This window comes from Ranitomeya imitator, chromosome 3, assembly GCF_032444005.1.
Source record: "Ranitomeya imitator isolate aRanImi1 chromosome 3, aRanImi1.pri, whole genome shotgun sequence".
Taxonomy (NCBI): Eukaryota; Metazoa; Chordata; class Amphibia; order Anura; family Dendrobatidae; genus Ranitomeya; species Ranitomeya imitator.
Window position 1 is genome coordinate 430,623,300 of NC_091284.1, and position 25,283 is coordinate 430,648,582.

General features: G+C 45.5%; 1 protein-coding gene across 1 annotated transcript; it reads left to right on the forward strand.

Annotated features, from left to right (window-relative positions):
• The first annotated feature begins 236 nt into the window (after window positions 1–236).
• MDH2 (malate dehydrogenase 2) lies at window positions 237–23,509 on the forward strand. The gene is made up of 9 exons (XM_069757281.1): window positions 237–378; window positions 4,737–4,905; window positions 6,648–6,731; window positions 11,446–11,555; window positions 12,040–12,165; window positions 12,898–12,975; window positions 14,665–14,764; window positions 22,886–23,037; window positions 23,137–23,509. The coding sequence occupies exons 1-9, from the start codon at window positions 313–315 to the stop codon at window positions 23,266–23,268; spliced, it is 1,017 nt and encodes a 338-aa protein (XP_069613382.1). The 5' UTR covers window positions 237–312; the 3' UTR covers window positions 23,269–23,509.
• The last annotated feature ends 1,774 nt before the right edge of the window (window positions 23,510–25,283 follow it).

Consider the following 25,283-nt stretch of genomic DNA (forward strand, 5'->3'; position numbering starts at 1 on the left):
CCCACGTGACACAGACCAACGTTGTACTCAGGCTTATAAACCGCTGGAACAGTTCACCTAATGAATTCGGATATCGCGCTCAGTACATAGCAGCGGCTGTGTGAATGTTATGCAACACCAAAGCATAGAAAGTCACCGAACCGCTAGCACGCATGCGCGTTATTTCACACCCGCCGGACGAAAGGTCGTAAGTGACGTCAGACGCACCCACAAGAACCGCCCCCTCGTTCTGGCGCTGTCTCTGCTGCTGGAGGTCGTTGGAGTCACCGGTCGCTCCGTCTGTAGCTCGTTGTCGCCGCACCTGTATCCGCCATGTTCTCCCGTATTGTAAGACCCGCCGCGTCCGGCCTCATCCGGGGACTCTCCACCAGCGCACAGGTAGCCGGCCGCGCATGTGGTGCGGGGTAGTCATTACCGTATTGTCCCGAGCTGACATTGCGCAGCTCTTCCCTTGTCTGCTGCTCTGTGTGGGAAGCGGCCAGCGCCGGCCATTCATGCATGGACATGGGGAGGAGCGGCTGGTAACAGAGAGCAATAGAACGCAGCACTTCTACCCCATAGTAATGTAGGCTTGGTGTCCTGCAATGGACAGGCAGATAGGGCCACAGCTCACTGTTCCTCACTACTTCCGGCTTGGCACAAGCTGTAACCCCTTAATGCCCAGGCCTCTCCAGCCCTCGCTGCCTGTGCTAGTACATGAGCCTCAGAGAGTCCATGTCAGAATGACAACACAGCCCTTTGTGGGAGTGTAAGGCGGCTCCTCAGTGTCCCCCTGCTGCTGCGCACACCTCACACTGCTCAGTACAGGCTGTCCGGGTGGATTGGTGGAGAGTAGATACTTAGATTCACGCCATTTCACATTCTAGATGGACATATTTTAATATCTGGATTATACTGCCCTTTGTGGGAGTGTAAGGTGGCTCCTCAGTGTCCCCCTGCTGCTGCGCACACTTCGCACTGCTCAGTACAGGCTGTCCGGGTGGATTGGTGGAGAGCAGATACTTAGATTCACGCCATTTCACATTCTAGATGGACATATTTTAATATCTGGATTATACAGCCCTTTGTGGGAGTGTAAGGTGGCTCCTCAGTGTCCCCCTGCTGCTGCGCACACCTCGCACTGCTCAGTACAGGCTGTCAGGGTGGATTGGTGGAGAGTAGATACTTAGATTCACGCCATTTCACATTCTAGATGGACATATTTTAATATCTGGATTATACAGCCCTTTGTGGGAGTGTAAGGCGGCTCCTCAGTGTCCCCCTGCTGCTGTGCGCACCTCACACTGCTCAGTACAGGCTGTCCGGGTGGATTGGTGGAGAGTAGATACTTAGATTCACGCCATTTCACATTCTAGATGGACATATTTTAATATCTGGATTATACAGCCCTTTGTGGGAGTGTAAGGTGGCTCCTCAGTGTCCCCCTGCTGCTGTGCGCACCTCGCACTGCTCAGTACAGGCTGTCAGGGTGGATTGGTGGAGAGTAGATACTTAGATTCACGCCATTTCACATTCTAGATGGACATATTTTAATATCTGGATTATACAGCCCTTTGTGGGAGTGTAAGGTGGCTCCTCAGTGTCCCCCTGCTGCTGCGCACACCTCGCACTGCTCAGTACAGGCTGTCAGGGTGGATTGGTGGAGAGTAGATACTTAGATTCACGCCATTTCACATTCTAGATGGACATATTTTAATATCTGGATTATACAGCCCTTTGCGGGTGTGTAAGGTGGCTCCTCAGTGTCCCCCTGCTGCTGCGCACACTTCACACTGCTCAGTACAGGCTGTCAGGGTGGATTGGTGGAGAGTAGATACTTAGATTCACGCCATTTCACATTCTAGATGGACATATTTTAATATCTGGATTATACAGCCCTTTGTGGGAGTGTAAGGTGGCTCCTCAGTGTCCCCCTGCTGCTGCGCACACCTCGCACTGCTCAGTACAGGCTGTCAGGGTGGATTGGTGGAGAGTAGATACTTAGATTCACGCCATTTCACATTCTAGATGGACATATTTTAATATCTGGATTATACAGCCCTTTGCGGGTGTGTAAGGTGGCTCCTCAGTGTCCCCCTGCTGCTGCGCACACTTCACACTGCTCAGTACAGGCTGTCAGGGTGGATTGGTGGAGAGTAGATACTTAGATTCACGCCATTTCACATTCTAGATGGACACATTTTAATATCTGGATTATACAGCCATTCTGACATGGGTTTTCAAAGTAAGTACATGAGTATCATTAGGTCTAGAATTAATATATAGATAGTGTAGTGAAGCCAAGTGACAGCTTCCCCCTAGGACCCCCAAACTGCAACCATGCACTTATCGCTGCCATGATACGCTTCCTAACAAGCCCGGGTTATTGATTTATCCCTATGCCAAAAGTCAGTCTCATAATTTGACCTGTGATCTGCTAATTAGAGGGGGTGTTGCTTTTCCTGGAGTGATTGCCCCATTAATCATGTTATCTCGGATCTGTGGGTGTAAGTAACATGATTAGCGTCACCGCTGGCTCTTCATGAATCTCTGCCGCCCTGACCATGTGCAGTCAGAAACTCCTTGGCTTCAATGGCACACTGTGTATGCCCAGGGAGGCAGCGGTGACAGGACACGGGGATCGCAGAGCTGGCGGTAACATGGCGCCTATGGATATTGGGGAGCGTACGCTCTGCATACCGCATGTTGTCAGGGAGGCAGAGATTTGTGGAGAGCCAGCGGTGATGACGCTCCTGCTAATCGTGCCATTCATGCCCACACATTATTGAGTTTAGGCATATGCAGAAATCAATGAAACAATAATACCATGTTCGGAAGTGTCATGGTAGCGGTCAGGTGTCCTCTAAGCGGCTATGACGCCTCTATAGTGCCACTCACTTTCTATGTGTGGTTTTGATTTCTGCAAGATACATTCTTGGCACTGTGTGAGGCTACATATACATGACTGTGTAACTTCTAGTGGGCGTCACATTGTGTCAGTCCACCTGATTGATGGGGGTGTAAGGGCAATGGCAAGGTCTTCTAGTGCTGCAGTAAAGGTCATGTGGAGCTGGTTTAGGAAACGGATCGGGGTTGAGGGAACTGACACTGGATCTGCATTATGGCCGGTTGTCAGTCGGGGGCGGTTCCAGCCGCCACTCTGTATACTCGGAGCAGTAATTGGAACATTGTGTGTGGAGGGGAGAATTAAGTTAATTTTCTCCCCGCAGCGTTCTAAGTGTGGGCGCCGGGCAGGTTAATAATGCTATTAACCCTGTATCTGCAGGTTAACATTATTGTTCCCGGTTTCCTTTAACAAAAAGAGAAAAAAAAAATCTTCAACCCTTTTTCATTTTAACCAAGGCAGATAAGGACACAATGCTTGCTTTTTTTTTTGGTCTGATCCTTTAGGCTCTGTGCACACGATGCGGATTTTGCTGCGGATCCGCAGCAATTTCCCATGAGTTTACAGTGTAAACCTATGGGAAACCAAAAACGCTGTGCCCATGCTGCGGAAAAAATTGCGCGGAAACACAGCGTTTTATTTTCTGCAGCATGTCAATTGTTTGTGCGGAATCCGCAGTGTTTTTACATCTGCTCCAATAGAAAACTGCAGATGTAAATCCGCAGCGGAATCTGCAATAGAAAACGCGATAAATCTGCAGCAAAAACCGCAGTGGTTTTTAAAGCAAAATTTGGAATCTTTTTTTCACCACGTAGATAAAGCATAACCTAGACATGTTTGGTGTCCGTGAACTCGTAATGACCTGGAGAATCACAATGATCATGATGGCAGGTCAGGTTTAGCATTTAGTGAACCTAGCAAAAAAGCCAAACAAAACACAAGTGTGGGATTGCACTTTTTTTGCAATTTCACCGCACTTGGAATTTTTTTTCCCATTTTCTAGTACGTGACATGGTAAAACCAATGATGTCATTCAAAAGTACTACTTGTCCTGCAAAATACAAGCCCTCACATGGCCATATTGACGGAAAAATAAAAAAGTTATGGCTCTGGGAAAGAGGGGAGCGAGAAACCAAAAATGGGAAAAGTCCTGCATCTTGAAGGGGTTAAAGTCGTGCCACAGATATGTTCTAAATTAACAAAAGAAAAGAAATGGCACTATTCTTTTCAATCCTTCATTGATCCAGCACTGGCGTTATGGCCACGGCCGCTCCATCGGGCCTTATCCTGAGTTTCAGCAGCTGGATAGTAGATGTGGGGAGGAGAAGTGGTCTGGTGAGGATGGGGCTGCCTCTTAAAAGGATTATTCATGAGATAGTATGTTCCCCCTCCCCCCCCCCCCCCCCCTTTCCATGGCCGGACTCTGCCTTTTCTGGCAGTCTAATAGACCATGGATAGATCAGAGGTGGAGCATGCAGACTTCGACTCCAAGTTGGGGCTCTGCAGAGCTTGGTTCCAGGGATCACTTGGGGTCCCAGTGATAACTTATCTCCTATATTGTTAATGGAGGGGAAAGAACCACTAAAGCTTAGTTCCCATGATGAGTATTTGGTGCATTTTTTTTACTGTGTATTTACACTGCACAAACAAAAAATGCAGCGTCTTATAGTTCCAGCAAAGTGTATGGGATTTATGGAAATCTGAGGCCCAGAATTCTCCTACAATGGAGCCTCTATTAGAGCTTTGTCAAGTGGCAGTGTACATAGGGTCCAAGCAAGTAAAGGGTCTGATAAATACACAATTGCCTGATTGCTGTAAGTTCAAGTGTAATATATATCTGTTGCTTTTTCAGAACAATGCCCGAGTGGCCGTACTTGGTGCATCTGGAGGAATCGGGCAGCCACTTTCCCTTTTGCTGAAGAACAGTCCCTTGATTAGCAACCTGTCCCTATATGATATTGCCCACACACCCGGTGTTGCTGCAGACTTGAGCCACATTGAAACAAGAGCAAAGGTGACAGGTAAAGTGACTATCGCTTGTATTCTACGTGTAACTGAAAGTTTTTCCTTTTATGTTAAAGGGGTTCTCTGGTTAAATGGCTAAAACTGTACTCCTGAGCAAAGAACAAGACGTCCTCTTTAAAGGGAATCTGTCACCCCCAAAATCGAAGGTGAGCTAAGCCCACCAGCATCAGGGGCTTATCTACAGCATTCTGGAATGCTGTAGATAAGCCCCCAATGTATCCTGAAAAATGAGAAAAAGAGGTTAGATTATACTCACCCAGGGGTGGTCACGGTCCGGTGCCTCCTATCTTCTTACGATGACATCCTCTTCTTGTCTTCGCGCTGCGGCTCCGGCGCAGGTGTACTGATTTGCCTTGTTGAGGGCAGAGCAAAGTACTGCAGTGCGCAGGCGCCAGGAAAGGTCAGAGAGGCCCAGCACCTGCGCACTGCAGTACATTGCTCTGCCCTCAACAGGGCAAATCAGTACACCTGCGCTGGAGCCACAGCGTGAAGACAAGAAGAGGACGTCATCTGATGAAGATAGGAGGCACGGGACCGTGACCACCCCTGGGTGAGTATAATCTAACCTCTTTTTCTCATCTTTTAGGATACATCAGGGGCTTATCTACATCATTCCAGAATGCTGTAGATAAGCCCCTGATGCTGGTGGGCTTAGCTCACCTTCGATTTTGGGGGTGACTGGTTCCCTTTAATAAACCAATGTATGCTCATTTCAATGGCATATAGTCTGGATATGGCGTGTTTTGATATGTTGGTGCTACCAATAGACTTCTACAATCTCTTGAATGTGGGTGCATAGTCTTACATTCTACAGCAGTGTTCCTCAAGACCCACCAACAGATCATGGTTTCTGGATTTCCATAGTACTGTACAGGTGAAGGCATTTTCATCTGTACAACACTAGTGAAAACTTGATCTGTTGGTGGGCCTTGAGGACTGGACTTGGGGAACACTGGTCTACAGAGAAGAGTTCTCAATCTTTCCATTCATGTCTATGGGAGATGGGATGGTATAACCTGACACCCTTGTGGCAGCTTGGATCGATAGTGATTTGACCATTCAAGAGATTATACGAGGTTAATGTTGCAGCTTTCATTTGTTTTACTGTTGTGTGTAGACCCAGAGCTCCAGAACAAGGTAACCGATATGCTCCTGTTACTGGTGAGGCCTTGTTGAAGGGTTATCTGTATAATTGCTGGTTTTGGGCTAACTGGCTGTTGTCTTGTGATCCAAGATGATTTGTTAGCTTAAATATTTAAGTGCTGTTTATTAATTAACGGCCTTCTGCTCGAACTTGAGCCATGACGACTTGATAGATATTTGTTCAAGCCTAGATATCTCCACTAGGTTCTTCTCCACAGTTATATTGACAGTATTCAGTTGCTGGTCTTCCTCTTTGCCTTCTCCTTCTAATCTTCTGATCACGATATCCTTCTACAATGATGGCTGTCTGTGCCCAAAGTAGGCAAGTCGTACCTTGGTGATCCTTGCTTCAAGTGACATGTCTGGCTTGCTTTGTTCCAAAAATGACTTGCTTGTTCTTCTTGCCAACCATGATATCGATAACATCCTTCTCAAGCGCCACATCTCAAAGGTGTCGATTCTACTTGTCTTGTTTCTTTATCGTCCATGTTTTGCATCCATATGTTACTACAGAAAATCCCAGACTGTGTATGAGCTGGGTCTTCTACTAGTACTAATATAAGTGTGCAACCTTAAAACACTGTCTTTGTTACAGGATACATTGGCGCAGAGCAGCTTCCAGAAAGCTTGAAAGGTGCTGATGTAGTAGTAATCCCTGCCGGTGTACCTAGAAAACCTGGTAAGTTATACTTCAGGGGTCCATGAAATGTAATTATCAATTGTACGTTATCCATCTCTAGATTATACATAACAATTTCATTGGTTATCAGAAAAGTATCCGTCCCCTTTATAAATGCTGATCTAGTAGGGCTTGCCACCATCTGGCTAGGACCCCGTGCTACTTAGGATAGCGCTTCCTCCACACATAATAAATGTTCCTAGTCCTTCGGAAGGTCCATAGGAGGAATGCCAGTTCTTTGTATTCGCCACACATGGAAGTCCTTATTCACATCTTTTGTTTTTTTTAAATATATATAAAAAAAAAAAAAATTCCAGCAATCGAAAAAATGTAATGAATTAATGTTTACATTTTCTTAAAAAAATTAGCGCTTGTTTATAACTTAATAAAACATGAAAAAACTAGATGGTGGCCCGATTCTAACGCATCGGGGATTCTAGAATATGTATGTACATCGCGCTTAGCGCAGCCCACGCAGTATATAGCGCAGCATATAGCAGTGTAGGCACCATATCCCTGTTAAAATAAAAAAATAAAAATAAAAAATAGTTATATTCTCACCCTCCGGCGTCCACCGAAGCTGTCCCGATGCTGCCGCCAGCTTCCGTTCCCAGTGATGCATTGCGAAATTACCCACATGACTTATGATGGACGGGAGAAGGTGAGAATAGCACAATTTTTATTTTTTTATTTATTTTTAACATATCTTTTTACTATTGATGCTGCATAGGCAGCATCAATAGTAAAAAGTTGGTCCGGGATGGGGCGACACACTGGCACTGACTGGAGGGGAGTAGGGAGGGGCCAATTCGCGGCCGGACTATGCCTGTCGCTGATTGGTCTTGGGATTTCCGTGACAGACGGACAGAAGTACCCCTAGATATCTATATCTACTATATAATTGTCTAAGGGGCACTTCCGTCTGTCTGTTTTTCTGTCTGTCACAGATATTCATTGGTCGCGGCCAGCCGGTGGGCGTAGACAAAAGGGCAGGGGAGGCCAGGAAGTGTGCAGAGCGAGTCCCCGCCCACTCCGTACATGCCCGGTCAGAAGCGCTGCAAAGGGGGCAGAGTCGCCATGAGGAGGGCGGAGCCGGCCGGGACCATGGGCGCTGTTGGGCCTACCGCGGCCAAAAGCCTGGGACTAAATTAGCGGCTGCGGTCAGTGATTACGACCGCAGTAATTGACGGCTGCAACAGCAGGAAACAGCGCAGCACATGCGGCGGAATATGCTGCGTGGCTGGGCAATATGCTGCGTGGCTGGGCAATATACTACGTGGACATGCATATTCTAGTGTTGAGGGAGGATCTAAATTGATCCTTCACGGTTGACTCAGTGATTTCCAAATTAATCTACAGGGCGTTGCCGGCAACTGAAAATGACCAGACGGAGACTCATGTCTCTGTACGGGGAGGTTCAAGCCGATCTCTGGCCCCCATTTATTGTGTATGAGTTTTCATAGTCATAGAAATTATACTTCAACCAATCAGCATAAGAACACGCTCACAGTTCTTAACCTATAAGAATACAGAAAAAACTGAAACTACAGATATGGTCATATCATCTTGGCATAAAAAAGACATTCTAACAGGTGCCTCAGTCTTGTATAGCAATACACCCCCGAGTCTCTTATCTGGCTCGAGTTAGAACACTCAAGGTCTTTATACCAATTATAAACCATAGCCTAGTTGAATAATAAAATATTATCTTTGTAAGAAACAGGACAGAGTTACTTCATGGAATAACAGAATTTATCTTTAACCAAAACAAGAAAATGGAGTCAAAGCACAAAATGGAGAATGTTTCATAATTTGTTCCTTCACACTAGAATCCCTGATACGTTAGAATCTGGCCACATCTAGTATATAGATAATTTTAAAAAGTTGGGCATTTCCACTTTTAAACACTAGGGGGAGCAGCTACTGCAATTTGACATAAACCTAGTGTACAACTAGCTCACATTACTGCACTGCAGTAAATATGGGCGGAGTCTGCTGACGTGTGTGAGGTCTCCTCTCCTCCCCTTCTGGGTGTTTGCTAAGGGATAAGAGAGGATGATATTCAGGAACACAGTGAGCAGCCATTTTGTTGGTGATCGCAAAGTTATACTGACAAGTAGACAGTCACAGAGGATGGCAGGCAACAAGGATTCTAGGAGATATATGGCAGAGGGAGCAGTGTGACAGCAGCACAGAGTATTTCAGGAGAGCAGTATGCTGGTCTATGGGGGCCCCCTGTTCGGTGCGCGGAGCAGCCAGGGATTGTACATAGAGCGCTGTCTTTTATACACATGGATGGACAGTCTCCTCAGAAATCCAGGAAACATTTCTGCGGATTGATGGCCTGTTCTGATCCAGACTTTGCATACAGACCCTGTTCCCCTCCTCAGATCCTGTCTTCTCCATCCTGTCCTGGCAATGTGTGAAAGCGAGGAGACAGGCGCAGTCTGGGGTACCTCTGGAAAGGAAATGTAGCCATATAGTAATGATAAAAATGAGACCCCTCTCTTCAGCTGCCTCACCAGCCCTGACTGCACCTAACTGGAGGTCATGCTGCCCCCTCTATTACCCCAGACCCGTGTGCAGCTGTTCAGCCAGAACCACCCTAGAATGGGTCCGCTTTCTGAAGATAATACTGCCATAGTGTTCTCACATAATACTGCCATATAGATCACACATAATACCGCCACATACGTCTCATAATACCGCCATATAGATCACACATACCGTCATATACTGTAGATCACACACAATACCACCATATAATTCTCACATAATACTGCCACATAGATCACACATAATCCACAATATAGTTCTCGTATAATACCGTCATATAGCTTTTACATCATTCCACAATACTGATCAAACATAATACTACCATACCAATCACATATAATACAGTCATATAGATCTCACATAATGCCATAATACAACATGACTCCCGCAGCTCCTGTTATCGCACGCACTGAGCTGTGTGTGCAATGGGGAAAGACATGCAGGGGGGAGAGGAGTGCACAGGAGATGATTAGATGTACGGCTCAACAGACCGTATCGCACAGGATAGGATTAGCTACACGGCTCAGCACAGTATCACACAGGATAGGATCAGATGCACAGCACAGTATCACAGCATAAGATTAGATACACGGCTCAGCAGACAGTATCACGCAGTATAGGATTAGATACACGGCTCAGCAGACAGTATCACGAAGTATAGGATTAGATACACGGCTCAGCACAGTATCACACAGGATAGGATCAGATACATGGCTCAGCACAGTATCACACAGGATAGAACTAGATATACGGCTCAGCACAGTATCACAAAGCATAAGATTAGATACATGGCTCAGCAGTCAGTATCTCACAGGAGAGGATTAGATATACGGCTCAGCACAATATCGCACAGCATAAGATTAGATACATGGGTCAGCACACAGTATCACACAGGAGAGGATTAGATATACGGCTCAGCACAATATCGCACAGCATAAGATTAGATACATGGGTCAGCACACCGTATCACACAGGAGAAGATTAGATATATAGGTCAGCACAGTATAGGAATAGATAACACGGTCTGATGTCCAGATCAGTAGCTGCAGTGAGAGGCAGGGCTGCCGGAGCAGCACAGAGCCTCCCCTCCCCCCTTCCCTGTCTCTGTGTCACCTCTCTGCAGCGCCTGCTAAGAACATCCTCTCTAGCGATTCTAGAGATTATGCTGCATGGTGTGCTGGCTGTAGAAGAGGACAGGGAATGGCTGCTGCCAGTGTGAAGGGGGTGACAGATCGAGTTGCCCCTCCTATAACAGTAACGCTTCTTTCACACTTGCGTCGTCTGCTGTGCGTCGTTGTGCAGTAAAATGACGTATCGACGGACATCACGAAAATGGTAAAAAAAACGTGTGTGACACACCCAGTGTAATGACAGATGCGTCGTTTGTGTTGTTGCCACAATGTCAATGGAGAAATTTCCGGGAATGACTGTCCGTGATTTGCCAACGTGCAGAAAAAAACGTTCCTCTGAACGTTTTCTCCGCCCAACGGACGCTATTTTCCGACTGATCCAGTGCACGACGGATGAAACGGATGGCGATCCGTCACAATCCATCGCTAATGCAATTCTATGAGAAAATGCTGGATCCTGCATTCTCAAAAAAACGACGGATTTTGACAGAGGCCAAACAACGCAAGTGTGAAGGAGGCCTAACGCTCTCAAGTGGAGCTCACAGATGAACTGTGGGCTTCAGAAAGATGGTTCCGATCTCCTGCTTCTGCTGTGATGTGGATGGCTCGGGGCACGCCCAGATCACAGCAGGGAGCAGCTCAATACAAAGTATCTGGTCGGCATCAGACCGCAGCCTCCCATGCCCAGGGCAGCCGTATTTGCAGAGTGTAAGTGTCGTGCAGCTACACTTACACTCCTGCAAAGCAAAATGGCGGCGCCCAGTGTCTGAAAAAAAAAAAATTGATAAAAAAAAAATACTATGCACTTGAAAAGAAGTTATAAAAGTAAGGAATTTAACTTTTTTTTTTTTTTTTTTTCTTTTACAATATTAAAACGTGGCACCTTCCCTTTAATTTGCTTCAGCATGCTGGGTCACATCAGTATTAATTCATAATAACTTTGTGTTTTTTTTTTTTTCTTCATAATTACATTAGCCTGTACAATAGTTGTGTGCAGTTAAGCAGCTCTTTAATATTTTCTCATCCAGGGATGACCCGTGATGATCTTTTCAACACCAATGCATCTATTGTTGCCACTCTGACAGAAGCTTGTGCAAAAACTTGTCCGGAAGCCATGATCTGCGTCATTGCAAATCCCGTAAGTTCGTTCTTGTATATGTTTTACCCTGGGAGATGGGTGTAGGAGAAAAAGTTCTTTGGCAGCGAATTGGATGTCCAATCCCCCCCACCCCCGCCTTCCAAATTTAAAAGAAACTCCCCATCTCAGACACTTATATAAAAGTTTCATCTACTCGGCAGTTTCTGGAACTCCCATAGAAGTGAATGTAGAGAACCACGCACATTTATAATACATGTCTGGTGGAAAAGGCCTCTTAAGCAAAAGTGGACATTATTATTATGTATTATTATTATTATTATTATTATGTATTATTATAGTGCCATTTATTCCATGGCGCTTTACATGTGAGGAGGGGTATACATAATAAACAAGTACAATAATCTTAAACAATACAAGTCACAACTGGTACAGGAGGAGAGAGGACCCTGCCCGCGAGGGCTCACAATCTACAAGCTGCTTTTGTTTCTGAAAATAATGCAATTTTTTTTTTTTTTGTGTACAGGTTAACTCAACAATTCCTATCACTTCTGAAATGTTTAAGAAACATGGTGTTTACAATCCTAACCATATTTTTGGTGTCACTACACTTGACATTGTAAGAGCCAACACCTTTGTCGCAGAGCTGAAGGTAATGAAATGTCTTAATCCTAGTAGGCGGTGTTATCTGAGCATGCTCAGGTGCTAAGTGTCTTCGGCGTGCTCAAAAGTTATGTCTGAGTCCCCATGGCTGTTCGACAGCTACAACACACGCAAGGGACGGGCCTGCCTATTGTTGAACAGCCGCGAGACACTGAGACGTGCACTCACATATTTTTCAGGCATGCTTTTAATGTTGCAGATGTTGTGTTGTATTTCTGCACCTATTAGATTACTTATGTGTTTTTTTTATATGGGTCATTGACGCTGCAGTTTCTGTGTTTGCATTTTAAATAAAGTTGCTCTGTTCTTGATACTTCTTGGTATTTGGCTTTAACAAAACTGTACGGATAAGGTCATGTTCTGATTACGTGCATGTTTCCACAGTGGAAACGCACTGAAAATGCATTTTTTTTTTTTTTTTTCCGTTACCTGGGGATTTTCCACATTTAATGCAATTCTATGGTGAAAATCTATACAGGAAACGCTGTACCTGCACAGATAATCAAAATATTAGATTAGAAGCATGCACTGCAAGTCGGCTTATGCAGCGTAAAAAAAAAAAAAAAAGGTGGGGATAAGATTTTACGATTTTGCACATCTAGTTCGTACTCAAAATATTTTAGCGGAATCTTTTTCCATCCTGCTCTGGTTGTATCTCTACTACCCATTACCCTCATGCAAACATTGCGGTTTCATATCCTATTAATATTTCTTTCTTCAGGGGCTGGATCCAGCTCGTGTCAATGTTCCTGTGGTTGGTGGACATGCTGGCAAAACAATTATTCCACTGATCTCTCAGGTAGGTTTAGACAAGCTCCCAATTTTATACATCTGGAAAATCCAAGTGGGCATACTACTCCAGACAGATCTTGGCTAACAGTGCAAAGTTCAATATGTATACACAGGTGTCCTTCTTAACCCTTTAACGACAGCTGATACACCTTTTTAATGCGGCAGTTAAGGGTACTTATGCCTCAGTGCCGCTTTTTAACAGCGCTGAGTAATAAGTGTATCGCGCCCCCAGCGTCGGAATTTCTCCAGGGTCTTGGCTACCGGTGTTCAGTTTGAGTTGCTTTTTCCCTACACCAGTGTTGCGATCGCAGTTAACAGAATAATGGCGACCGTAAAAAAAAAAAAAATTCCCACTTACTTTCTCTCTCTTGATGTGATCGCACATCAGAGGAGAGATGGGGGTCCCCCGAACCCTTCCCCGGGTACCTCCGATGACCCAGAACCCTCCTGCTTTCTCCATGATGTCCCCCAACTGGCAGCATCTTCAGGGAAGAAAATGGTAGGCGCATGCTCAGTGCGCCCACCGAGATCTGCCAGCTGGAACCCGGCAACAATAGGAGATTTTTCCTATTGGTTCATTTTGATCACACTGATAGACCCTATCACAGTGATCAAAATAAAACATAAAAATTGTAAATAAGATTCCCCCCCCCCCCCCCCCCCTTAGGTAAAAATAATAAAATGCATTTTGTTTATTTCCATATTCTTCATTGGGGTTGGGCTTGTGGTTAGGGCTAGAATTAGAATTGGGGAGGCGGGGTTTCACTGTTTAGGTACATCGGGGGTCTCCAAACATGACATTGCGCCGTCATTGATTTCTGCCAATTTTGCATTCAAAAAGTCAAACAGTGCTCCCTCCCTTCTGAGCTCTGCCATGTGCCCAAACAGTGGCCCTTGTGAAAATATAAAAATAAAATTTGGTTCCAAAGTGTAAAAAGAAAAAAAAAAAAAAAAAATTTGTGAAAAGTAAATTGTTCATTTTTTTTTTTTTTTCCCCTTCCATATTTCTTTAGTTCTCGTGAAGCACCTGAAAGGTTAATAAACTTCTTGAATGCAGTCTTGCGCACCTTGAGGGGTGCAGTTTTTAGAATGGTGTCACTTTTGGGTACTTTCTGTTATATAGGCCCCTCAAAGTCACTTCAAATGTGAGGTGGTCTCCAAAAAAAATTGGTTTTGTAAATTTTTATTTATTTATTTTTTTTTTTGAAAAATGAGAAATCGCGGGTTTAACTTTTAACCCTTATAATAACTTCCTAACAAAAAAAAGTTTCCAAAATTGTGCTGATGTAAAGTGGGAAATGTTATTTGTTAACTATTGTGTGACACCACTCTCTGATTTAAGGGTACAAAAATTAAAAGTTTGAAAATTGTAGAATTTTCCAAATTTTTGCCAAATTTCCGTTTTCATAAATAAGCGCAAGTTATATTAAAGAAATTTTACCACTAACATGAAGTACAATATGTCTCGAAAAAAGAGTCTCACAATCACTGGGATCCGTTGAAGCGTTCCAGAGTTTCCTCCTAAAGTGACAGTGGTCAGAATTGTAAAATTTGGCTTAATTAAGATCAAAATTGGCTGTCACTATGGGGTTAAAGAGCATGTGCTTTGTTCACGTCAATGGTAAATCTGAATATCTGTGTAACTGGATCAGATTGGGTATTGTGAACCAGCTTATGTGATACTTTCTTCCTACAGTGCACGCCTAAAGTAGAATTTCCTCAAGACCAGTTGGAAACCCTTACTGTCAGAATTCAGGAAGCGGGCACAGAGGTGGTCAAGGCTAAAGCAGGAGCAGGTCTGTTGGCAACTGAGAAGTTGGTTTTATACGCGGGTATCTTTTGTTGCACACAGTTTTAGAAACCTTTGTCCTCTGCTTCTATTTCGAGACCGCAACTTTCCCCACACATGATAGCTGATTTAATCAGTCATCATGTGCCCCTAACAGTCACAGGCTCTGCCAGTGGCTGTTAACCTGTCAAATGCTGCTTTAAATGTGACAGGCATTTTTTTTTTTTTTTTTTTTTTTTTTTTATTAAATAGATTTTTATTGAAAGCGAATATGAACAATACAATTTATGCATTTTCCAGTATATTACAAAATTTTTACATTTTCCAAACCCCCAACAATCCCAACAAAACCCAAACCTCCCCCTCCCCTGACAGCTCATACCCAGTTATACTTTTGTTACCAGTATTGATGGCTCTTTGAGCCATTTGAATCACTTATGTCCGCTTGTTCTTTAGCACTCTCTTCCTTTCAGAGGCCCTCATCCTCCCATTTCCCATACCTACTATCCCAGCTCGAGCCACGGAGACCACATTTTATCAAACGTTTCTATTTTCCCACGTCTTTTGTATACCCCCCTTTCCAAATTGAGACCATGTTTAACATATTTCAGGAATTCACCCCTTGTAGGCGGCTCATCCTTGATCCAGTTCCTTGCTATTACCTTCCTTGCCATATATAATAGCCTAGCTATTGCTATCTTCCAGGTGTTATCCACTCTAATTTCCTCTACATGTCCCAGTATACACACTATCGGATCTCTCGGCACTCTGCATTTATACGCCCCTTCCACACGGCTCATTACCACCAACCAGAAAGCAACCAGTCTTGGACATGTCCACATCATGTGGTATATTCCTGCATTCTCAGTCTTACATCTCGGGCATTCAGAGTCCGCACGCAACCCCGCTCTGTGCAACACTTCCGGTGATTTATAGACTCTGTGCAAGATGTACAGCTGCGATACTCTATACGGCTCGCTCAGTGACACTCGTGGAACCCACTCCAACACAGACTCCCAGGTTTCATCCTCCATTGGGCCTAAATCTCTTTCCCATTTCGCTCTCGCTTTTAGAGGGAAGTCTAGTAAATATGCATGTAGAAGGTCCTTATAAAGGGTGGTAATGACTCCCCTTGTGGACCCTTCCCCACATACGTATTCCAGAACTATGTCCTCCTGGATCTCAATGCCACCGCCCTTGTTTTGCGCTTTAAAGGCATGTTTCATCTGAGCATATTGATACTCCCCAGTCGGTCTCAATCCAAACTCTCCCTGCAGCTGCGAAAAGGACTTTAATCCTTGTTGTTGAATTATCTGAGCCACCAAGTGGATTCCTTTGGCCTGCCACTCCACCAGCACTCCAAGAGCCGCAAACTCAACCAAATTATTATTAAGCCATATCGGTGTAAATTTAGTCAGCCCCGTAACCCCCCGAATATGTCGCAGTCTGGTCCATAATTTATGTATCAAAAACATAGTTGGGTATAATTTCCCCAATACTCCCAAGGAGCCATCCTCCAGACACTGCGCCACCGGTCTTCGGTTTGTCACCCTCTCCATCAAGTGTTGTACCTCACTGGTAGACGCTCCCCGCGCCCAGCCCTTCAAATGCTGGCTCTGGGCTGCAAGAAAATATAACTCAGGATTGGGTAAAGCCAATCCTCCATCTTCCTTGGGTCGCTGAAGCGTCTCCAGGCGGATACGTGGGTACCGCCTCCCCCATATCAGGCTTCTAAAAAGAGCATTAATCTGCCGGAATTTCCCACGTGGAATCCAAACTGGCGCATTATGTAGGACGTAAAGTAATTTGGGCATCAGAACCATTTTAATGAGATTAACCCTACCCACCACCGATAGGTGTAATTTATTCCACGCATCCACTTTTGCTTTAAGAGCGCCCATGAGAGGAGTCAAATTCCCATACAAAAACTCTGTAACTGGCATCGAGATCCATATTCCCAGGTATTTGAAAAGGGATGCCACCTTAAGCCGCCCCTCTCCCAATGGCTCACTTCTGCTCTCCTCCACCCCATCCACCTCGAAGAGGACCGATTTATCCCAATTTATCCTCAATCCCGACAAGGCTCCAAATTTCCCAATGATCTCGATAGCCCCATTCAAGGCTTCATCCGGGTCCGCCAGGAACAGTAAAATGTCATCTGCATATAACGCGATCTTCTCCTCAACACTCCCATATCTGAACCCAGGAACCTCATCCGATTGTCGGATCTTAGCGGCCAGTGGCTCCACAGCTAAGGCAAACAGAAGGGGCGACAGTGGGCAACCCTGCCTCGTACCTCTGGCCAACTTTATAGGCTGAGAAAGTTCCCCATTCACTCTAATTCTAGCTGTTGGTAGTGAATATAACAGTTGAGTCCATGCCACAAATTGCGGACCAATACCCATACACTTCAACACCCGCCAGAGATATCCCCACTCCACACTGTCAAATGCCTTATGGGCATCCAAGGATGCAATAACCCTTCGGCCACAGTTGTCAGACTTCAGCTGTAGGTTCATATGCAGCCTCCGCAGATTAACCGCTGTAGACCTGTCAGGCATAAAACCAGACTGATCCGGATGTACAAGGCTAGCAATGACGCTGGACAAACGGGTAGCTAACACCTTGGCCAAGAGTTTGACATCGATGGTTAACAGAGAGATTGGTCGATACGACTCAGGCTTCCCCAGATCCTTATCCTCCTTCGGAATAACCACTATAATAGCCTCCCTCATAGATGCTGGGAGATACCCTTGGCATCCAGCCTCCTCCAGTACTAACTTTAATCTGGGAATCAGCACTTCCTCCAAACTTTTATAGATTTCGGCTGGTAACCCATCAACCCCAGGTGCCTTCCCATTAGCCATAGACTTCAGCGCCCGACTCAGTTCCTCCTCGGTGATAGGGGCATCGAGGCTCACCCCATCCTCCTCACTCAATTTCGGAAGACCCAGACTCTCAAGGAAAGTCTCCGTATCTCCGGCTGACTCATTGACCCTGGAGGAATATAAGTCCGCGTAAAAGTCCGCAAAGACCTTTATAATTTCAGGTGTTTCAGATACCCTGCTCCCCCCATCTGAAACCAACGAATGTACATACGAGGTACCACGCTGAGCCGCGGCTACCACCGATAGCATGTGTCCCACTGTTTCTCCCTCCTGAAAATAAGCCACCCTCTGAAACTCCCGCTTCCTTTCAGCTTTTCCCAGCAGAATCTTTCCCATACAATTTTGCGCTGTTCTCAACCTTTTCTCTGCCTCAGAAGTCCCCAGCACTACCATCTCGTCCTCTGCGGCTTTCAGCTCCTCCAACGCCACTCTCTCCGCTTCCCTCGTCTTCCTCTTACACCTACTAATGTCTCTAAATAGTAACCCTCTCAGGTACGCTTTCATTGCATCCCAAACAGTTAGAGCATCTGTACTCCCATCATTTAAAGCAAAAAATTCCGTCACCTCCTTCCCTATACCGTCCAAATCAATACTCTGTAACCAGTTAGGATGGATCTTCCATTCTCTCCCACTTGCGGTCCGTGTCCCCAACAACCTAACCTCCACCTCAATTGGACTGTGATCCGAAAGGGCCCTCGGCAGATAACGCACCTCTCCCACCATTGTGTCCAACAGGCGGTTACCCAGCGCCATATCAATTCTGGATAGCGTAGCATGAGCCGGCGAGTAGCACGAGTACCCTCTCTCCCCAACATGTCTAACTCTCCATAGATCAATCATGCCTATTTCACGCACATAGGTACCAAATGTTGTAGTGTGCCCCTCCGACCTGTTCTGGGTGTTCTTATTTTTATCCCAAAAGTCATCACAGATATTGTTCAAATCCCCAATAATTAAGAGTGGTAGTGGTTCCCATCGTTGCACCCTCTCCAACACCTCCCTGATCTTCTTACTTGAATATGGAGGTGGAATATACATTGCCGCCACACACAATCTCACTCCATACAATATACATTGTATCACCACATACTGACCCTCGGCATCCACACATACTTTCACCTCTTCATACTGCACTCCCACCGGCACCAACACTGACACACCTCTTGAGTACGTCGAAAAGGTAGAATGATACCCTTTCTGTATCCAACGTCTATTCAGTACATCCACTTTCTCCTGTATCAAGTGCGTCTCTAGCAAGCATATCATAGAAGCCCGCTGATCCTTCGCATACTGCAAGCTCGCAGCTCTCCTAGATTTATCCGCCAGACCTCTCACATTCCAACTCAAAATCTTAAAGCGGTCCCCTATTATGTGACTCATCATCTTTAGTTATGTCTTTACTTCCCGTTCTGAGCTGTCTAACTTCCCTCCCCACCCTTACCCCTATCCCCCCTCCCCCACACCCCCCAATACTATACATTCTGCCTCTTATCAAGAGTGGGGCACCATCACCCATTGCGAACACTCTTGTTAACGTAACCTTCTCCTTCCGCCTCCCGCTACCGTTTATAACAGAATTCGGCGCAATTCTTAGAAGAACAATATAATTCAACCTGTATTAAATTACAACTGCAAGAAACTAAATAAACTTTTAGTACGCTGCACACCCTTCCTCCCTCGTACTTCTCCGCCGCATCAGCACACCCAGTACATTCCCTGAATAATACCCAGCTCCACCCTCCAACCTTCACATTTCAATTACCAGTGTACTGTCAGTCCATCTCTTTTTCCCCTTTTTGAAAGAATTAAAATACCTCCCGACTAACCCACCCCACATTTTCAATCTCCTTTCCCTTTAAGCTTTTTAGCATTAAGATCTATCCACTGGGTAGCGTCCTCCGGCGTCTGGAAAAAATGAATCTTATCCAGCGCTACCACTCTCAGTCGTGCCGGAAACATCATGGAGTATTGCACTCCCAGTTCTCTCAGCCGTCTCTTGATACCCGTGAACATCATCCGTTGTTTCTGTACCAGGGCGGAATAGTCAGGGTAAATAGCAACTCTTTGACCTCCAATTGTCAGATCCGTCATGTCTCTAGCTTTCCTCAGGATAATGTCTCTGTCTCTGTAGTTTAGGATTTTGGCAAGCATGGTACGGGGATTTGCTCCAGGGACAGGTGGTTTCGGTGGGACCCTGTGGGCTCTTTCTACCGCAAATACTTTTGTCAGTGCTGCATCACCAAAGGTCTCAAGGAGCCAGCTTTCAATATACTCCGTGGGATTCCTCCCCTCAATTTTTTCAGGGACACCCACTATACGAATGTTATTTCTTCTGGACCTGTTCTCCAGATCCTCATTTTTTGCAGCCAGCTCCGATATTGCCTGAGTAAACTTCCTCTCCGCTTTCTGCAGCTGCACTATATGGTCTTCTGCCGTGCTCACTCTTTCCTCCACAGCCCCCACACGTTTGTCAATCTTCTGCAGGGCTGCATTTATCTGGGCTGTATCCCCCTTGACTTCCTGTAGCTGCTGGGTGAGGGATTGTTTGCATGATGATACCAGTGCAAAGACATCTCTAAGGGTGGGCTCTGCTCCTGACTCCTTATCTTCAGATCCCCCTACTACCACCGCCATGTCACCATCCCTGCTCCCCTGTTGTACCTCCTGCTCCTCTGCTGGGCTTTCCTCCTCTCCTTCTGTGTCTGTGTCTGCTCCGGCATCCTCCTCTGCTTTTCCTGTGTTCCCTGCGGCCTCCACTCTAGCAAACTGCTGGAGCTTTGCCGCCGCCGACATTCTCTTCTGGCATGCCGCGTTGTCCTTCTCCGCCTTCTCTCTGGCGTCGGCGCCATCTTGGCTGATCCCAGCCTCGCCGGCTCCTGCATCTCTTTGCCTCCTCCTGGTCATATTTGTTGACCTCGAGGCCGCCTCTATTCACCGCCGCACTCCCGGGACTTTCCTGCAGCCGGTAAGCGCCTTGAATCGCCGCTCAGCTGCGGCTTATAAGGATAAATTGTGCGTTAGCAGCGGGAGCGCTCTGTCACACGTCCGCTCACATGGACGTTCAGGCCACGCCCCTTGTGACAGGCATTTAACTACGATAGCAGAGGGGCATATCGTTCCACGCTGCCAGCAACGTGATCACTGGGTGCAGATGGTTTGACAGCCAGGGGTCTGCTGACAACCCCCATGCCTGTCATTAGGATCCTCCTGTGAAAGTGACATAAAATAAAAAAAGTTTAAATTGCCCCATTAAAAATGAAACCTGCACAAAAAATACACATTTGGTATTTCTGCTTTCTTAAGTCAGATCTATGAAAATATAGAGTAAATTAATCTGAAAGGTAGAATTCTGTTTTTTTTGGCTGCCACAACATTGCAATAAGAGGCGATCAAAACAGTCTAACTGCCCCAAAATGGAATTGTTAAATAACATCTGCTCGGGGTGCAAAGAAAAATAAATAAGCCCTCACATAGTCCCGTATCCCGAAAAATGAATAAGTTTCTGGTCTCAGGGAAAATGGCGACAAAAGCAATTTTTTAGTTTTTGCAAAACAAAATCCACTAAAAAAAAAAAAAAAAGTTTGGAATCTGTGCGCTTGTAATGACCCGGAGAACTATATCGCAAGGTAATTTTTTTCTTTTTTACCATAAAGTGAATATGGTAAATTAGAAAACAAACAACAATTGTGGAATTGCACTTTTTGCAATTATTAAAAAAAATATATATAATTTTTTTTTTTTTTTAGTCCACTTTCTGGAGCTTGACATATCGTATATACTCGAGTATAAGCCGACCCCCCTAATTTTGCCACAAAAAACTGGGAAAACTTATTGACTCGAGTATAAGCCTAGGGTGGAAATGCAGCATTTACCAGTGAATTTCAAAAATAAAAATAGATCATTATTTCCCCATAGCTGTGCCATATAGTGCTCTGCACCGTTCATATTTCCCCATAGCTGTGCCCCATACTGTGCTCTGCACCGTTCATTTTGTCCCATAGCTGTGCCCCATACAGTGCTCTGCACCGTTCATTGTGCCCCATATCTGTGCCCCATATAGTGCTCTGCACCGTTCATTGTGCCCCATAGCTGTGCCCCATATACAGTGCTCTGCACCGTTCATTGTGCCCCATATAGTGCTCTGCACCGTTTATTGTGCCCCATAGCTGTGCCCCATATACAGTGCTCTGCACCGTTCATTGTGCCCCATATAGTGCTCTGCACCGTTTATTGTGCCCCATAGCTGTGCCCCATACACAGTGCTCTGCACCGTTCATTGTGCCCCATAGCTGTGCCCCATATACAGTGCTCTGCACCGTTCATTGTGCCCCATATAGTGCTCTGCACCGTTCATTGTGCCCCATAGCTGTGCCCCATATAGTGCTCTGCACCGTTCATATATCCCCATAGATGCTCCACATAAATCTGTGCCGCTGCTGCTGCAATACAAAAAAAAAACCACATACTCGCCTCTCTTGCTTGCAGCTCCCAGCGTCTCGTTCCGGCGCCTCCATCTTCCCGGCGTCTCTGCTCTGACTGATCAGGCAGAGGGCGCCGCGCACACTATATGCGTCATCGCGCCCTCTGATCTGAACAGTCAGAGCGCAGACGCCGGGAAGATGGAGCGGCGCCCGGCGGCTGGAACGCGGACAGGTGAATATGCGATACTTACCTGGTCCCGACGTCCGGCTCCCTCTGCCTGTCACAGCTGTCTTCGGTGCCGCAGCTTCTTTCTCTATCAGCGGTCACCGTTACCGCTGATTAGAGAAATGAATACGCGGCTCCACCCCTATGGGAGGTGGAGCCGCATATTCATTTTTCTAATGAGCGGTCCAACGTGACCGCTGAAGAGGGGAAGAACTGCAGCACCGAAGACCGTGGGACTGCAGGGGGAGTGCCAGGATCGCCGGGACTAGGTAAGTATCCCTCAGCCCTCTCCCCCTCACCCGCCGACCCTGCCACCCACCTTGACTCGAGTATAAGCAGAGAGGGGCACTTTCAGCCCAAAAATTTGGGCTGAAAATCTCGGCTTATACTCGAGTATATACGGTAATACAATTGATTTTATCATTTAAAAGTAGAACAAAACAAGCCCCCAAACAGCTATGTAGATGGAAAAAATTCTGGCCATTGGCAGAAGGGGAGGGAAAAAAGTGTGCTGCGGTGAAAAGGTTAAAATTGTTTAATTGATCATAAGTTGCTAAAGTGCTGAATTAAGTTACTGTTTTCCAATTTTTTAGGGTCTGCAACACTTTCCATGGCCTATGCTGGTGCCCGTTTCGTCTTTTCTCTGCTGGATGCTATGAACGGGAAGGAAGGGGTCATTGAATGCTCATTTGTTAGATCTGAAGAAACAGAGTGCACATATTTCTCAACTCCTCTGTTGCTGGGGGTATGTAAAACATGGCTAGAATACCAAACTTAATATTAAATAGTTTAATAAATTCAGAATTAATGGTTTTGATGTTTTGTTTTTACCATCTTTTAATAGAAAAATGGCATTGAGAAGAACTTGGGCTTGGGGAAACTCTCAGCCTTTGAAGAGAAGCTGGTAGGAGAAGCTATGGGAGAGCTGAAAGGTTCTATTAAAAAGGGAGAAGACTTTGCAAAGAACTTCAAGTAAATGTTCCCTGTACAGGAAGACGGCTTCCATTAACTTATTGAAATGTGACACTTTAGAAGAGAGGTCTGCTGTAAAGAGGTCTGTCTTGTTCAAGATGGCTGCCTGGTATGAATGATTGCTACCGGACAGACTTCCTCGCAGCATATGTAATGGCTCTTACGACTGCACTTACATCAAATGCCGACATAACGCAGACGCTGTTGACATTCAAATAATGAATTAAACATCATATTTTTCTTTGTGACGTCTCCTACTTTATTTGCGTTCATTGCAATGGACTTGATTTCTTTCACAATGCTGGGTCCATACCATTGAGACCTCTTGAGATACCACAGACATGTCCAGCATTCTCTTAAAGCAAATCCCCAGCTCTAAGGCCTCTAAGATTTGTAAATATGGATGTACACTGATGCCATCCGTGTGCGGTACGTGGCTTTCACAGAGCCACAGAGTCTATGGACTTACATAGTAACATAGTAACATAGTTAGTAAGGCCGAAAAAAGACATTTGTCCATCCAGTTCAGCCTATATTCCATCATAATAAATCCCCAGATCTACGTCCTTCTACAGAACCTAATAATTGTATGATACAATATTGTTCTGCTCCAGGAAGACATCCAGGCCTCTCTTGAACCCCTCGACTGAGTTCGCCATCACCACCTCCTCAGGCAAGCAATTCCAGATTCTCGCTGCCCTATAGTAACATAGTTAGTAATAGTAACATAGTTAGTAAACTTAAACTATGACTTATATTGGCCCTTTTTTATCCATGATATTGTGGGGAAAAAAAACGTGTCTCCGTAGGTTTTGCATGGTCTGTGAAACACATGTTTAAAAGCCCAATATACTGTAATGGGTATGTGTTATATCCATGAAAAAGAGAAATGGAACACATGACGTCTGAATGCAGCCTAAAGTAGATCTCCTAGTTTACCTCTGCCTGCGGGAGAATGGTGGTCCTGCATCTAAGGGCAGAGACAGACTGCCATATTTAACATGCGAGAATCGCATTGTAAACCTTGTACTGGCTGTTGGCTCCCCTGACCTGAGCTTGACAGCTGCGTAGTAATCCATCACTCTCTCTTGCTCAGGACAGGAGAGGTGCCGGCCAGTCCATGCAGTGCGATGCAATTCTCGCATGAGAAATACGGCAGTCTGTCTCTGCCCTAAGAGGAATGCTTATAGATACTTTTAGAAGTTTCTGATTTTCATAATGTAGGTACAATGCAGTGTTTTGGGGGATTTGTCTAAATCTTGGATATCCTCAATACATGTGAAACCACTAGAAATATATTAATTGGGTTTATGGTGACTAAAATTTGAAGCTTTATTGCCCACAAGCGTGACAATCTTCATGAAATGGCTAATTGTTCTATGCTTCTCTATATAGTGAAGTATAGATCTACCGCTGGTCAGCCTTGCACTTATTTACTAGGGCTGGTCAATGACTGAAGCCTCTGCTCCCCTTCTGTATGCATATGCGAGCAATGATATTGTGGCGCGACAACCTGTTTAAGGGCTCATACTCGCATGCGAGAAACTCGGAGTCTCGCATGTCAATACCTAGCACACAGATCAAAGCGTGCAGCCACATAGCAATACATGCAGCCGCACGCTCCGCTGCCGGGTATTGACGTGCGAGACTCATCCCAAGTTTCTCGCATGTATGAGCCCTCATGGTCATTATGGAACACCACACGGTATTCTCCATGAGACTTAAACGTTGAAAATGTTCCCCAAGCTGTGTGCAGCTTGCATCACAAGTTTGTGCCTAAGGAGACTTTACTGTGCAGAACATCGAACATCCGTGTGGTTTCTGCTGCGGTAGTTGATGTAGTGAATGTTCTAGAAATATCATTGGGAATAGCGTTAATTTTTTTTTTTTTTTGAGAACCTGTTTTTTTTACACTTGCCTAACAGATGGGAGTCTATCGAGCTGCAAAATCTAGCTCTAAAAATGAAATTCTCGTGTGGGATTTGCAATGGGCTCCACACGAGCGAGCGTGCTCGTGTC